The sequence below is a fragment of the Micrasema longulum genome, unplaced genomic scaffold (assembly GCF_059751315.1).
Source record: "Micrasema longulum isolate JH-2025_06_02 unplaced genomic scaffold, ASM5975131v1 h1tg001079l, whole genome shotgun sequence".
Classification (NCBI taxonomy): domain Eukaryota; kingdom Metazoa; phylum Arthropoda; class Insecta; order Trichoptera; family Brachycentridae; genus Micrasema; species Micrasema longulum.
Window position 1 is genome coordinate 48,158 of NW_028278267.1, and position 18,001 is coordinate 66,158.

The following is an 18,001-nucleotide window of genomic DNA, read 5'->3' on the forward strand; positions in this document are numbered from 1 at the left end:
ACGGTTATGAAAAAAATCTCATTGACAAATTATTAATTAAAAAACAAAAAAGAAACTCAGTCAAAGCAATAGGTAACGGTTTATTACCAATAGATAATAAAAATGAATCAAATTATTGGGTAAAATTAAATTATATAGGAAACACAAGTGAAAAAATTAAAAAAATATTTAATAAAAATAAAATTAATGTAGCTATGTATAATAAAAAAACAATGGGACAATGCCTTGTTAATAATAAAGATAAGATCTCAACCTTAGACAAGAATGGAGTGTATAGTTTAAAGTGCAATGATTGTGAAGGTATATATATAGGTCAAAGTGGCAGATCAATAAAAACAAGACTCAAAGAACATATTGCCTCCTATAGATTAAAAAATGACAAATCTAATTTTGCAACACATTTAAACTCGCTTAACCATACTTTTGACAGCGAAAATAATATTAAATTACTACATTTTGAAAACAAAGGGAAAAAACTAGATAAATTAGAATCATTAGAAATCAATAGAATTAAACTTAATGCAGTAATAATTAACCAGCAATTGGAATTATCAAACTCCCCCTTACTTAAACCATTAATTTAATAAAGTTCCGTTTGATTTAACTATTTACTACTAAAATAATATAATTAACATGAAATTAACTATCAAAATGATAACTTCATTTCAAAAACTAATGTATTAACTAAGTATTAATCTTAAAATATTCCGTCAATCATCTTTAGGTATGTAAACTTGTTAATTAAATGTAATTATGTAATGAAATTATCTGTATTAACTAAGTATGAATCTTAAAATGTTTCGTCATTCATCTATAGGTATGTAAACTTATTAACTCTGTCTTAACTAATTATGAATTTTAAATGTTTCGTCATTTATCTCTAGGTATGTAAACTTATTAACTAAATGTTATTATGTAAACTCTCCTTTACTTAAACCTTTAATTTAATATAGCTCCGTTTGATTTAATTATTTACTACTAAAATTATGTAATGAAATTATCTGTATTAACTAAGTATGAATCTTAAAATGTTTCATTTATAGGTATGTAAACTTCCCTGTCAAAAAACCAAAGTATTTTCCAACTTTATCTGTTAAAATGTAGATTCCCCACACTGTTGTATTTCGCCATGTGTTCTCTTCCCACATTTTAAATAATAAAACTTAATCCCTTTCGGTCCAAAAACTCCCAAAAATGAATTGTATAGCAAACTAGTTGTAAATATTTATGTTTTCTGTCCCCTGTTAAAATATTGTTCTATCTTATCTCCAAAATATGTTAAGAATAGTATAAAAGCTGTAAACGTTGTAAACAAATCACCAGTCTTGAAGATGCCTACTTAGGCGAAAGCGCTCGTTGGTCAAAATAATAAAAAGTAAAACTAAACCAAGAAGTTTCATTGATAAGTTTATTTATAAATTTTATCATTATCATTAACTATGGAGTTTTATCAAGAAATATCAACAAAAAACATCAATATTAGTTCTACATACATATTTTTAGTAAACAAACAGATATAGTGTATAAACTCAGAACTAATAACAGATTTCCACATAGTATACAATGTTAGTAAAGAATATATATATTACATATCAAATAAATACATACAATTTATACATATAAAAATGTTATTTTCAAGTACTCAATGATCAAAGATTTTTTAAATATTAATTTTAAGAACATTAAGTTACTGTAAATTGGGCGGGATAAGGACAAAAATGCTTGAAGAGAGGATAAGGAGGGGGGGGGAGATGTACATATTTATTATTATAATGTCTACTAAGTTTATGTTTGTTTTTTAAGTGAGTCTTCTTTGTTTATTCTCAAATGTAATTAAAAAAAACTAAATTGTTAAGTGTCCTCGGCACGGGAAACCCCAGTGAGGTCACATTATTTTTATTATTAATTTATAGTTTGTAAGCGAAAAATATGAATAAATAAATAAATAAATATTGATACTATGTTATGGGGTGATAAGACTGTTCGAAACTCGGACGTGGCTGATGCATTTGCGAGTCACTTTAAATCAGTCTACTCTGATGAACCTCCTATTCTTTGTATTGACAATGCATCACAACAATGCCCTCGTGGAGCCAATAATATATCCATCGATTGTTTTGATGAGAAGGAAGTTTCAATTTTTTTACTTAAAATTAAAAATACTAATTCAATTGGTCCAGATTTTGTACCTACTTTCATCCTGAAAGGTTGTATTGAGTTTTTAAAAGGACCACTATGTTTTCTTTTTAACCAGTCTTTAAATTTGGGTACCTTTCCTGAAGTTTGGAAGAAGTCTAAGGTAACTCAAATTTTCAAAAGTGGCTCCAAGACTTCTATTGAGAATTACAGGCCAGTTGCTATCCTTTCGAGTCATTGTTACATCACTTCATTTCGTCAAAAGTGCACCCTTTTTTGGTTGATGAACAGCATGGATTCAGATCTGGACGATCAACCGAATCTAATCTTGTGGTATTTACTGAATACGTGTCGAGAGCCTTGGATAGAGGTCATCAAGTTGCTTGCTCATATAATGATTTTGCCAAGGCTTTTGACAGGGTGAATCACGATGTGTTGCTTAGTAAATTAAATAAAATTGGTTTTAGTAATAAACTATTAATATTTTTTGCAAATTATTTTAAAAACAGAAGTCAATTTATTTATTGTGGATAACTTATATAGCGCCATTTGCGTAATAAAATACCTCAAGGGCGCTTTACATGGTGATTCTATTGTTAAGTTAATTTAATTGAAGCTTTTAAATTTGTAATTTAATTGAAATAATTTATTTTGTTGTCACGTGCTACGGATTTATTCAAATGATTTAGAGAACAAGTGGGTTTTAAGTTTTTTCCGAAACATCACTTCACTCCCACAGCCTCGCACCTCTGCTGGGAGAGCATTCCATGCCATAGGGCCTGCGACCGCAAATGCGCGCTCACCAAATTTAGTGCGCTGTTTGCGTAGAGGTATAATAACTTTTCCTCTCGCCGTAGACGTAGCTGATCTAAGCGTGAGACGCCTGTCAGCTAGTTCATCTGGAATGCATAGTTCCCTTAGATATTCCGGAGCCGAGTTGTGCAGTGACTTATACATAAGCCAACAGAGTTTGTATTCGACCCTCTGTGGAAAACGTAGCCAGTGTAGTTCCCGAAGTAGTGGAGTGATATGACTGAACTTAGAGATTCCGAAAATAAGTCTCTCTACGGCATTCAATACAGACTGTAGGCGAGTCATTTTGTTCATTGGTAGACCTGCATAGATACCATTACAATAATCGACTCTAGACACTACAAACGCATTTATTAATTGACGGGCGGCATCAACTGGCAAATTTTTGCGTATGCATTTAATTTGTCTCAGCTGGTAGAAGCATGAACTTATCGTTCTACTAATTTGAGCGTCAAGAGATAGGTCAGAATTGAGTAAAACTCCCAGTAGTTTAACGGTGCTAATTTGTCACTTATGGTCTTTTTACTTCTAAACCCTTTCTTACATTTTCAGGAGTCCCACAGGGCTCTAATTTGGGTCCACTTTTATTCTCTATTTTTATAAATGACATCACTAGCGTGGTATCACATTCACGAGTTCTGTTGTTTGCAGATGATCTACAATTGTTTCTGGAGATATCCACCTTGAATGATTGTCGCCTTCTCCAGTCTGATATAAATAATATATTTGATTGGGGAACACAGAACAAACTAAAATTTAATGTTTCTAAATTTATTTATTTTTATTTATTTATTTATTTATTTATTTATTTATTAACGGACATTGTCCATGTATACAATTTGTAAGGTTTAAATATTACAATAAAAGAGTAGTTTAAAACATTTAAAGAAAAAAGAAAGAAGCATTGACAAACATAAGGGACATCGAGACAAGATCTGGACTATTTATTTAGTGCTCGTTTAAATCGTTGTAAACTTAAACCAAAAAAGTCCAGATCCTGTCTTGAGTTAACAATACGACAAAGGCGGGTCATTGGAGAATTTAGGCCATAGTTTGTTCTATGCTGATCGATGCACAGTACTTCATTGTTTCTCAATCTACGAGTCGGAATATTGAATTTTACTTGTCCCAGTAATGATGGAACATCGATTATACCATTTAGTATGCCGAACATATATATGGAGTCAATATTAGTTCTACGTTTTTGTAGACTAGAAATATTTAACATTGACTCTATTTCAGCGTAAGAATAATTATCTCTCTCTAGTCCGAGCATCCACGCTATTTTTCGAAGCAAGCGATGTTGGACTGATTCAATGTGATTTATGCGATTGACATAGAATGGAGACCAGACCACTGAGGCATATTCAAGAAGAGGGCGAACAGTCGAGCAATAAAGAGTTTTGATTGTACGGACATTAGTAAAATCAGAGGATATTCTGTTAATGAAGCCAAGTAATTTCAGTGATTTATTGACTGTATTATCTATATGCTCGTTGTATGTCAGTTTATAGTCCAAAACAACTCCTAAATCTCTGATGGACTTGACTACATCAATTTTGGAGTTTTCTAATAGGTACTCGAAGGAAATTGGTTGTTTTGTTCTATGAAATGACATTATTTTGCATTTTTTAATATTTAGTTCTAATTTATTGACTTTACACCATCGGTTAAAAGAGTTAATGTCTGATTGAAGAAATAAATGTTATGTTCTGTCATATACGAGGGCATTAAAAACTATTTTTATACGCTATTGTATGGGAGTGTGTTCACTTAAGCGAACTGCCACTATCAAAGATCTGGGAATTATGTTTGATGCTAGACTGAAATTTCATACTCACATAGGCACTGTCTGTGACAATGCGCGCAAAACGTTGGGATTTGTTCTCCGAACAGCTAAGGTGTTCTTGAATGCTCGTGTTCTAAGGCTTCTTTATAACTCATTGGTGCGAAGCAGACTCGAGTGTGGATCTCTGATCTGGGCGCCCCACGAATTGAAGTACTCTCTTATGCTGGAGATGGTTCAGAGAAATTTCTGAGGTATCTTTACTTTACTACTAGGGAGTGCGGATATTATCCGTGGTTGTACCCGTCTGACTTCATACTGGGAATGCCCGGCTACAATAGTTTGGAGAAAAGAAGAAATGCATACTTGCTTATGTATTTTTTCCGATTGATCCGTGGTATTACGATCAACATAGGTATATTTATTATTTAATTATTTTTTTTTTATTCCAGTAAAATGGCTATAAAGTGCAGAGCCAATTCTACCATATGAACATATAAACATGAACATAAATATAAATATAAACAAAAATATAACAATAAACATAAATATAACAATAAACATAAATATAAACATAAAATAAAATTTTATATTGCAGCACTTATGGTGGTCTTAACATATCGCGCCATCGCTTGAACAACGGTGATTGGATCCACGAATTTCGTTATTAGATTTTTTTAGGCGTTCCCATAGGCTCCAGGCTCTTTGGCGAAGCAGGGCAGCGAGGGTGTTTGTTCGTCCAGCTGTAAACATTTCAGAGGCACTGCAGTACCTGGGCAATCCGAATAATTGTCGGTATGAGTTGTTATACGTGACCCTTAATTTATTCCACGCTCCTTGCGTATAGTTGTTCCAAAGTTCCGCTGTATACATGGACGTCAAATACGAAGTAAATATGATTTTCTTCACTTCGTTACTGCATTGAAAGAAGCGTCTCGCTAGCATAGAGGCCCTGACATTAATGGCTCTTCTCTGTCTCTCTATGTCCTGATCGTCTTTACAATTATCAGTCAGTATGTGCCCTAGATATTTGACTTTCGCAGTTACCGTTAAACTGTTGTTGTCCAGGAATACAGGTGGTGATGGGTGCACGAACTCAGAAAGTGACGTCTTGTGTTTAAATATAAGTACGGCAGATTTTTTTGCATTGTATATCATATTGTGGTAAATTGCATATTTTTCGCAAATATTGAGCAACAATCTCATACTATTAATAGATGGAGTCAATAATACCATATCATCTGCATAACTAATATTGTTAGCGCAGACGCCGTTAACATGACATCCGACTTTGGATAAATTAAGAAGCACGGTGAGATCATCCATATATAAATTAAAAAGTGCCGGAGACAGACAACCTCCTTGTCGGACTCCACATTTCAAATAAAAAGGCGAAGATGTAGCATCTCCCCATTTTACAATATTTTCCTGTTGTGTGTGCCAGGCTGCCAACGTATTAATAATACAAGATGGAATTCCTTTCTTCTCCATTTTATTCCATAATATTTTATGATTTACGCCGTCAAATGCTTTACTCAAATCCAGAAAGCATGCGTATGTATTTGTTTTTCTTGATTTATAGTAGGCCACTGTTTGTTTTAAGGCAAATATTGCCATATCTGTTGACAAAGCTGCTTTAAATCCGAATTGGTTTCCGCAAGTATTTAATTTCTCCAAAATAATTCTTAACACCAATTTTTCGAAGATTCTGGATATCATGGTTGTTAGTGATATTGGCCTGTAATTTTGTTTTTCCGACAAGTTTACCTGCCCAGATTTAACTAAAGGTATCACCAATGTTTTTGTCATATCTCTCGGTAGGTGTGTATGTTTTAGTATCGGAGAGTATTTTTCTTTATGTTCCTAATGACTACCTTAGACAAAGACAGCTTAAGCTGTTTTATCTTCCTGCTTGCAGAACCAACCTGCCGATGGTAATGCCAGTAGGAAGAGCAATGTCTTTACTCAACCGTATCTCTTCGGATATTGACATCTTTCATATTAGTGAAAAAAAGTTCAGGGAGGATTGCATTCTTTCTCTATAATTGCTGGGTATTTTTTATTTTTACCATTTTTGTATATTTAAATTTTAGTGTTCATTTTTTCGTTTTATGTATGCATTGAATTTTTTTGTTATGTACATAAACGTTTTTAAAATAAATAAATTGAAATTGATAATTACCATCTCTTAAATGTTCTTCATCTCTGTTGTAAAATGTTCATATAAACAGCTCCCCAGGGAGTTGAATCCAGTCCTTGTCTACAAAAATTTAGACAAACTGAAAATATTGTTGATAAATTACCTGGTCTATGAAGAAGTATAGAAATTGAAAAAATAACATTTTCAGGCGTTGCCTAGTCTAGTATGTAGGTGAAATAATTTAATTAGATGAATCTCACCCGCATAAATAAAGGTTTCAGCTCTTTAACTTCACAAACATCAACAGATGGAAGAATTGGAGGAATATAGATGTTCAAATATAGGCAGAATGGTGAATGTTACACAGTGTGTAAAGTGGCCACTTAAAACCAGCCATTGACAGGTCATAAGCCCTGTAGATGCCTAGACTTCTATATTACCTTCTCTTAAATGTTCTTCATCTCTGTTGTAATATGTTAATATAAACAGCTCCCCGGGGAGTTGAATCCAGTCCTTGTCTAAAAAAATTTGGACAAACTCAAAATATTGTTGTTTAAGTTTTTAATGTTATTTCTTTTATGGATTGTTTTTTAAATTTAATTGTTGAAATTATAAATTATTTTGATTTACTTCATATTATGTTTTTGTTAATAATTATGGCTTAGGGCACAGCCTTAAAAGCCATAATATTTGGTGAATATTTATACAAACGTATTTTAAAATGAATAAATAAATAAATCTACCGCTTTTTTTCCCCATAATAAAATTTACAATTATAAAGTAGCCACTCCCGGCGAGTTTTAATTTTGACGATTGGTAACACTGAGTGTCAAATTTTGACGTTTGTCGACTGAACGCCGGACGCCGAATCGTGGCATAAAAATATTGATAAATATTCAAACAAACTTTTGTTATTGGTATAAAAAGTAATTAATTGAAGTGTTTTGTCAAATGTACGCAAAATCCAATGCGTGTTTAAGTTATGCAACTCGGAACGAGCCGTGGATGTGACAATTTTGACAGCTGTCATCGGAGCTTAGACATATTTGCTGTCAAGAAATTCAAAACAAGATTGATTTAAAATAAATAGAAAATATGTCTGATTCGTGGCGCATTCTGATGGCGCTGGGGGCTTATCTGCTGCCGTCGCTCATCGTATTCCAAAAGATTTTTACCACGTCAGAGCTGGTCGTCGACGAAGAGTTCCACCTTCCGCAAGGGATGGCTTACTGCGAAGGCAACTGGTCTCACTGGGAGCCGAAGCTGACAACGCCTCCGGGCATATATTTGATTTCCGCCATCCTGTCCCCGGCCCTCGGGTGCTCGCCGTACGCCATGCGGCTGTCCAGCCTGCTGGCGTCGTGCCTGACGGTCGCGATCCTGCGCCGGCGCGGCGCGCTCCATCTGTCCCTCCTGCCCCCCCTGTACTTCTTCGCCCACCTCTACTACACGGACGCCGCGGCCCTCGCCTCGCTGCTGCTGGCGCTCGAGCTCGCGCGGCGGGCGCGCCCGGCGCGCGCGCTGCTCGCGTGCGCGGCCGCGGTCCTCGTGCGCCAGACGAACGTCGTGTGGGTGGCGTTTTGCTTCGGGCGCGTTCTGGCGAACAGCCTGGTAAATATCCGCCGCCGATCGAACAAGGCACGAAACTCGGACAGATTCGGGTTTTCTGAATTGTTTTCTTCGCTCGTGTTTGTCGCGAAATCGCCCAGATCTTTGTTGGGTATTGAAAGCGACGATTTTAAAATTATGCTGTCGTTGTTTACAATTATGGCAGGATTCGTAGCGTTTGTTTTCAAGAATGGTTCGATTGTTCTTGGCGATAAATCCGCCCACGAAGCGTCCATTCATGTTCCGCAGCTGTTTTACTTTTGTCTTTTTTACAGTGTTTTTTCAATGCCACTGATGGCTCGCTCGATACGGGAAGATTTCAGATCGCTCGTTAAATCGTATAAAGTCGTGTTATTACAGATCGTCGTCTGCGCGCTGATCGTCCATTTGAACACTTCGGTTCATCCATATTTGCTGGCCGACAATCGCCATTACACTTTCTATATTTGGAACAGGTTCTTTGGTAGGTTCTGGTGGGCCAAGTATGCCTGCGTGCCGGCCTACGTGTACATAATGCGCAGCGTTTGGAACGCCTTGCAGATCAGAAGCGACGCCGGATTTTACGTCCCTTACACGATATGTTTGATCGCGTCGCTCGTACCGCAGCGACTGTTGGAACCGCGTTATTTCCTCGTGCCTTTTATAATCTTGCGCTTGGAAATGTTACCGAACTCGCGATCGTCGAAGATACTCGAAACCCTTTTCTATTTAGCGGTAAATTGCCTAACTTTTTATGTATTTTTCACAAAGGAAATCCAATGGTCCAATTATGATAAACCTCAACGTATGATTTGGTGAACTAATTAATATTTAGATCTAAATTTGTTGCAAAGAGAAAGGAATATGGTCGTCTAGGCACACAGGGCTTATAACCTGTCATTGGCTGGTTTAAGTGGCCACTTTACACACTGCGTAACATCCACCATCGTTGACTTTGCCGGTTGATGCCGCTTTTCAATTAATAAATGCGTTTGTAGTGTCTAGAGTCGATTATTGTAATGGTATCTACGCAGGTCTACCAATGAACAAAATGACTCGCCTACAATCTGTATAGAATGCCGCAGCGAGACTTATTTTCGGAATCTCTAAGTTCAGTCATATCACTCCACTACTTCGGGAACTACACTGGCTACGTTTTCCACAGAGGGTCGAATACAAACTCTGTCGGCTTATGTATAAGTCACTGCGCAACTCTGCTCCGGAATATCTAAGGGAACTCTGCATTCCAGATGAACTAGCTGACAGGCGTCTCACGCTTAGATCAGCTACGTCTACGGCGAGAGGAAAAGTTATTATACCTCTACGCAAACAGCGCACTAAATTAAGTGAACGCGCATTTGCGGTCGCAGGCCCTACGGCGTGGAATGCTCTCCCAGCAGAGGCACGAGGCTGTGGGAGTGAAGTGATGTTTCGGAAAAAACTTAAAAACCACTTGTTCTCTAAATCATTTGAATAAATCCGTAGCATGTGACAACAAAATAAATTGTTTTAATTAAATTACAAATTTAAAAGCTTCAATTAAATTAATTTAACGATAGAATCACAATGTAAAGCGCCCTTGAGGTATTTTATTACGAAAATGGCGCTATATAAGTTATCCATAATAATAATAATTGACTTGTTGAGTAAAAGAGCTGAAACCTTTAATCATGCGGGTGAGATTCATCCGGCTGAACCAAATCACCTACTAGGCAACGCCTGAAAACAATTTTCTCATTTTTATACATCTTCTTTTACCAGGTAGTTGATTCAACAATGTTTGAGCATGTCCAAATGCTTGCAGACTGGCTGGATTTTCTCCCTAGGGAGTTATTCTTATTTATATATATTGCAACACAAAAGTCAACAGATGGAAAAGTTGAGGAAATGTGGATGTTTAAACATGGGCAGCTTAACATGTTACAACAGAGATGAAGAACATTTTAAAGAAGCCAATATTTACTAATATTTAGAAATTGAAAAAATTAAAATTTCAGGCGTTGCCTAGTATGTAGGTGAAATAATTCAATTAGATGAATCTCACCCGCATAAATAAAGGTTTCAGCTCTTTAACTTCACAAACATCAACAGATGAAATAATTGAAGTAATATAGATGTTCAAATATGGGCAGAATGGTGAATGTTACACGGTGTGTAAAGTGGCTACTTAAACCAGCCGATTCGGACAAAGGGGTTTCGAGTATTATGCAATTAAAATCTATAACCTACTTCCGCTATCTATTAAAACTGTTATTAATGAGAAAATGTTCAAAAAGGCTATAAAAAATGGATAGTGGAGCTGGGTAGAAGTAAAATGGATTGTCTCATTCGCTCAAACCAATATTGAATCAACTGCTCCACAAGTGTGTAGCTTATGTTAGGTTTTTGTTCTTTCATTGTGCGTTTTGTAATATAAATAATATAGATGTACATAAATTATTTATGGTGTTTAAAACTGTCTAACATTTTGTTAATTATCTCTGTTTATTAAGTTAGTCTTCTTTGTTTATTCTCAAATGTAAATATATTTTAAAAAGTATATTGTTAAGTGTCCTCGGCACGGGTAACCCCAGTGCCCCAGTGGCAGTGAGGTCATATTATTTTTATTATAGTTTGTAAGAGAAAAAATATGAATAAATAAATAAAAATGACAGGTCTTAGATGCCTAGACTTCTATATTACCTTCTCTAAAATGCTCTTCATCTCTGTTGTAATATGTCGATGTTAACAGCTCTTCAGGGAGTTGAATCCAGTCCTTGTCTACAAAAATTTGGACAAACTCAAAATATTGTTGATAAATTACCTGGTCCATGAAGAAGTATAGAAATTGAAAAAATAATATTTTCAGGCGTTGCCTAGTCTAGTATGTAGGTGAAATAATTTAATTAGATGAATCTCACCCGCATAAATAAAGGTTTCAGCTCTTTAACTTCACAAACACCAACAGATGAAAGAATTGAAGGAATATAGATGTTCAAATATAGGCAGAATGGTGAATGTTACACAGTGTGTAAAGTGGCCACTTAAACCAGCCATTGACAGGTCATAAGCCCTGTATATATATATAGTTGGATAATTTATATAGCGCCATTTTTGTGAAAATCACCTCAAGGGCGCTGTACAATTAATAAATATCCCAGCTACAGAGCGCATGGACGGTTGGGATTCTAGTTCCTCGTTTTCAATTAAGATCAATAAAAAATTATAACAGATAGGCGCTAGATTACAGGACGTCTTGCAGCTACAGAGCGCATAGACAGTTAGAAATTTAGCTCCCATTTACACATTTTAAAAATTGACAAATAAATTTAGTGTATTAATGATACTAAAAAAAAAAAAAAATTATATGAATAATAAAAAGGAGTAAGATTACAACACGTCTTGCAGCTACTAAGCGCGTAGACGATTGGAATTCTAGAACCCATTTATAAAATTTAGGTATTTTTAAGTTGGTATATGAAAGCTAGATAAGCAATCATCGTGCAGCTACAAAGGGCATGGACGATGTAGATGCCTGCACTTCTATATTACCTTCTCTTAAATGTTCTTCATCTCTGTTGTAATATGATGATGTTAACAGCTCTTCAGGGAGTTGAATCCAGTCCTTGTCTACAAAAATTAGGATAAACTCAAAATATCGTTAGATAAAAAAAAAACCTTTTGATTTTTGTAAATAGTTTATTTTTAAACAATAAACATCTTTGTTAAACATGTAAATATAATTTGTAATAAATATTTAAGTACTTTTTAATGACTTTTTCTTAATTAACACATCACAACAATTAGTATGTATATATATGGTTAAGAGCCGGTATTATAAACACCCACAAATACGCTTGAAACCATTTTAACTAATATTTGGAAGTTTGACTAAATGTGAGATCAGCGTGAACGGAGATATTCTGAATCAGGTAGAAGAATCTGTGTATCTTTAGCTCGATCACAAATAACTATCGACGTGCTAAAAACGTGCTAAGCATTTGAGCGATCACAATGAACAATAATGAACATGCTTAAGTTATCGCGGTCACAAGTCAACGCGTGTGTAATCTCTAAGTCAACGCTCGTGTCGGTTTGTTTTTTGTTTTCCTCGTAAATAAATACAGTTCACTGGCCAAAAATCGGCGTTTACTAAAAAAATAATACCATATATTGTAATACAAAAAAGTGAAAATTATATTACAATTACTATGGAGACTGCTTTTCTTGACATTTGGCTCGCCACTGCCGGCTAAATGCAATGAATAGTGTGATAAATAATAAATAAATAAATAAAAATAGCAGTTATGGAATATTTTCTATATTTACACCGGTGAAATTCAAATATGTGATTGCGCAGCAGGATTATACGCCGCGAAACGTAAATATTTTGACATTTAATGATAGGTGTTCGTGGTTGTCGCATTGTGATCGCGAATACGATAAACGATAATAGTGAGAAATTGTTATCACGTTGCTTATTAGCACGTCGGTAGTTATTTGTGATGGAGCTACTGGGAGGTATGTTTACTGGGGATGGAAAGGAGGGTGGGTGCGGGAACAGGGTGAACGGTGCACCTTGGCAGACAAATGTTTGTCGCGGGAGGCAAAACTAGCAGTTCACAATGGAGTTCTGGTGGTATGGAATTGGAAAAATAATTAGGAAAGTAGGTTAAACGCTGTCGAAATATGTTCCCTCAGACGAATGTGTGGTAAGGCTGAGACACAAGAGATTTTGATATAATAATTAGAAAAACTAAAATAAAACATTTTAGATTACGTAAATGGGGGCTGGGTTTCATTCCGTGCATGCGCTCTGTAGCTGCAAGACATGCTGTAATCTAGCCCCCATCTGTTATCTGCTATTCAATTAAATTTTAATCGTAAACGAGGAACTAGAATCCCACCTGTCCATGCGCTCTGTAACCGCAAGACGTGTTGGAATATTACTGTACAGTGGCCTTGAGGTGATTTTCACGAAAATGGCGCTGAATAAATTATCCACAATAATAACTCGTGTTCTTTTTTTGGTAGTAAAATAATCTATTTATGACTGTCTAAGAACAGTGTTACTTGTCCTAAAAATATAGTCAAATCAAATTTATGTTACTGTAATAATTTTATGTGTCTAACAAGATATACATTGTGTCCGGATAATAATCTCAGTGATTTTTTTTGAGGCGACTGTACATCGGAGCGCGTGCGGACTGGTTGGAAACGGTAGGGGGAAGCCAGCGAACGAACGCTGAATCGCTCAGTCTTCTCCGGCCATCCGGAGAGGGAGGACAGGCGTCTCCGCAGAAGTTGTTCGGTGACCTCGTGCAGCAGACGAAAGGACGGTGGTCAAATTTCGCGTCGAACTTGGCAAGACTGCGGAGGAAACTGTTCAAACGACCGAGACAGCCTTCACAGAAGATGATCTGTCGGATCGGCAAAAGGTCGGCGTCTCTCGCCCCGAGCCAGGATCAAGACGATAGAAAGGACCGGTCCATCGCGAGTTTGTACCACCTGGTGCAGCTGTGATTCAACGCGTCATGCAGACGACTGGAAGTCGCATCGCCGACAGCGCCTTCCTCGTCACTGACTACCTGGCCAAAGCGGGGGTCCAACGATTCCTCAGCCCCCTGACTGTTTTTTCTACCCCTGATAGATTAAGGCTGCAGTCGGGAAAAACGACCACAAAATTATGAAATCATACGATTTTCCCATTTTAAAACGAATGTTTTTTTTTAATCGGGCAATAATAAAAAAACATATATTAGATATAAACAATATGTTTTACAGGTATTTCTGTTAAAAAATATACATACAAGTTTTATGTAACCATGGCTGTTCAACGTGTATATCGATAACTGCATAAAAGAACTGAAAGGCTTAAGAATGGGTGCGAAAATGGGTGATTTAAATGTCAATTGTCTTTTGTATGCTGACGATGCTGTACTCCTTGCTAACAACAAAGAGGAACTGCAATTCTTGGTAACAAAGGTCTACGCTGTATGCGAGGGAAGCCATTTGCTGACGAACGTCGATACATCCAATGTGATGGTTTTTAAAAGAAATGAAAGAATGACTAAATGTGACATCGCTGTGAATGGAGTTATACGCAAACAAGTAGAGGAATTTGTGTATTTGGGAAGTATGTTCACTAGGGATGGAATGACTGAGAAAGATATTGAAAGGAGGGTGAGTGCCGGGAATGAGTGAACGGTGCACTTAAATCGACCTTGGCAAATAAATGCTTGTCACAAGAGGCAAAATTGGCAGTTCACAACGGAGTCCCGGTCCCGTTCCTGATGTATGGGAGTCTATAGCAAAAACAGGGATGAAAGTAGGCTGAATGCTGTCGAAATGCGATCTCTCAGACGAATGTGTGGTAAAACTATGTACGATAGATGCGCAAATGTCGAGATCCGTACATTATGCAAGGCTGAGACAAGCATTATCGACAAAATCAAGAAAGGAGCTCTGCGCCGGTTCGGACACGTAGAACGAATGGACAGCGAGAGAACGGCTAAGAATATTTACAATGCGAATGTTGACGGATGCAGAAATAGAGGAAGACCGAGAAAGACGTGGCGTGACCAAATCCAACAAATACTTAAAGATGGACACGTCAAAAGTCGGAATAATCAGCGCGCGTGCATGAGAAGATGTATGAAAGTAGAGGAAGCGAGATCTGTATGCAAAGATAGAGTGCTGTGGCGTTCTATCCTCTCTGCCTACCCTTACGGGGAAACGGCGTGATGGTTTTGAACGGCAGATTACGCCATTTCAAATTTAGACTAAACTTAGGCATCTGGGATCTCAAAAAAGACGAAGTATCGAACAAAAATTTGTCGCAAGAATTTGAAGATAATACATTTAACATAAAAGTGGCCGTGGCCAAATTTTAATTTGTTGTTTTTGAAAAAAAATACAAGCATTTTAAAACACATACATTTTTGTGACATTTTCCTTTCTTTCAACTTAAAATTATGCCTTTGGTAAAATTAAAAAAAAAATACAAAAAAATTGAAATACTTTAGTTGAAGCCTTTTTTTATAGAATTGTATAGTCTTTTTTTGAAAAAATAAGATCATTCTATTTTTTATTAATATCCCTACAGAGATGAGGTAGAATTTTTTCAAATTCAGGATTATGGATATTCGAGCGTTTACAGGGCTTATGACCTGTCATTGGCTGGGTTAAGTGGCCACTTTACGTTTTTTACAACATTCCCCATTCCGCTTATTAGCGAATATCGACACAGGTAACATTTTGATTTTTGTATATATCTTATTAAATGAAATAATGTTGTGTAATAAGATCTGGTCAAAATATAAGTATAAATAAATTGCAGAATCATCTGCAGGCGATTACTAGTACTTAATTTAACTCGGAAGAGTCTTAAATACATAAAATAAAGTAATATGCTAATTAAAAATACTTAACTTCAATATCAATACATAGATGGCGCTCCAACACGCTAGTGAATGGTTTCTCATTTAATAACATATATACAAAAATCAAAATGTTACCTGTGTCGATATTCGCTAATAAGCGGAATGGGGAATGTTGTAAAAAACGTAAAGTGGCCACTTAACCCAGCCAATGACAGGTCATAAGCCCTGTAAACGCTCGAATATCCATAATCCTGAATTTGAAAAAATTCTACCTCATTTCTGTAGGGATATTAATAAAAAATATATACCTACTCCCCCTCGGGAGAAATCCAGATTTGTGTATGTACAAAAATACACATACCAAAAAATAAGATCATTCTAATTGTAATATTCAATTTAAAACAATATCTTATTGACTTTTAGACTGACCTTCGGTACAGCCCTAATTGCTTTCGAAAAGGCTGGTCTGAGGGTCGCGAAACATATTATTTTTATCTAATTTATGCGTTTTTGTTTTTTTATTATTGCCCGATCGAAAAAAACATTAAATAGGTGCGAAGGTTTTCACAGTCACTGTTATCAATATTATGTATCTTTTTTGGGTGATACCGTGTATGTTGGATTTGATCCGACGTTTCGGCTACCATTGCGGGAGCCATCTTCAGGGAAAACTGTGTGTTTTTAGAGAAATGTATGTGTTTATGTACTAGTAATTTGTACCGTGTCGCAGTCGGCAGTAGGCACATTTCTAGTTTTGTAGGAAATAATAATTATGTTTACTAACTAACTAACTAACCATCACGCCATTTCCCCGTAGCGGTAGGCAGAGAGGAAAGAACGCCACACCACTCTGTCCTGGCACACTTCCTTTGCTTCCTTCACATTCATACATCTTCTCATGCACGCACGTCGATTATTCCGACTTTTCACATGACCACTTTCAAGAATTTGTTGTACTCGATCATGCCATGTCTTTCTCGGCCTTCCTCGACTTCTACAACCGGACACATTCGCATCATAAATCTTTTTAGCCGTTCTTTCATCATTCATTCGCTCCAAATGACCGAACCATCGCAAAAGACCTTTCTTAATTTTGTCGATAATGCTTAACTCAGCCTTGCATTCTGCTCTAATTTCGACATTAGGGCACCTATCATACATTATGTTTATGTACTAGTAATTTGTACCGTGTCGCAGTCGGCAGTAGGCACATTTCAGTGACACGGTACAAATTACTAGTACATAAACACATACATTTCTCTATAAAACACACAGTTTTCCCTGGAGATGGCTCCTGCAATGGTAGCCGAAACGTCGGATCAAATCCAACATACACGGTATCACCCAAAAAAGATACATAATATTGAAAAAATCATTCATTTGAAAATGGCTAAATCGTATGATTTCCTAATTTTGCGCTCGTTTTTCCCGACTACAGCCTTAAGGGAAAGCTCCCGGGAGCTGTTTATATTAACATATCACAACAGAGATGAAGAACATTTAAGAAAAGGTGATATAGAAGTCTAGGCCCTGTAGATGCTCCCCAGGGAGTTGAATCCAGTCCTTGTCTACAAAAATTTTGACAAACTCAAAATATCGTTGATAAATTACCTGGTCCATGAAGAAGTATAGAAATTGAAAAAATAACATTTTCAGGCGTTGCCTAGTCTAGTATGTAGGTGAAATAATTCAATTAGACGAATCTCACCCGCATAAATAAAGGTTGCAGCTCTTTAACTTCACAAACATCAACAGATGAAAGAATTGCAGGATAATAGATGTTCGAATATGGGCAGAATGGTGAATGTTACACAGTGTGTAAAGTGGCCACTTAAACCAGCCATTGACAGGTCATAAGCCCTGTAGATGCCTAGACTTCTATATTACCTTTTCTTAAATTTTCTTCATCTCTGTTGTAATATGTTAATATGAACAGCTCCCCAGGGAGTTGAATTCAGTCCTTGTCTACAAAAATTTGGACAAACTCAAAATACCGTTGATAAATTACCTGGTCCATGAAGAAGTATAGAAATTGAAAAAATAATATTTTCAGGCGTTGCCTAGTCTAGTATGTAGGTGAAATAATTCAATTAGGAGAATCTCACCCGCATAAATAAAGGTTTCAGCTCTTTGACTTCACGAACATCAACAGATGAAAGAATTGAAGGAATATAGATG

At 36.2% G+C, this 18,001-nt stretch overlaps 2 protein-coding genes across 2 annotated transcripts in view; both read left to right on the forward strand.

Annotated features, from left to right (window-relative positions):
* The window catches only part of LOC148277164 (uncharacterized), a 74,611-nt gene that overhangs the window by 38,510 nt on the left and 18,100 nt on the right, over positions 1 to 18,001 (forward strand). The window lies entirely within an intron of this gene.
* On the forward strand, positions 7,971 to 9,889 carry Alg10 (alpha-1,2-glucosyltransferase Alg10). Its single transcript, XM_088233250.1, has 3 exons — positions 7,971 to 8,486; positions 8,844 to 9,080; positions 9,863 to 9,889. The coding sequence occupies exons 1-3, from the start codon at positions 7,971 to 7,973 to the stop codon at positions 9,887 to 9,889; spliced, it is 780 nt and encodes a 259-aa protein (XP_088089376.1).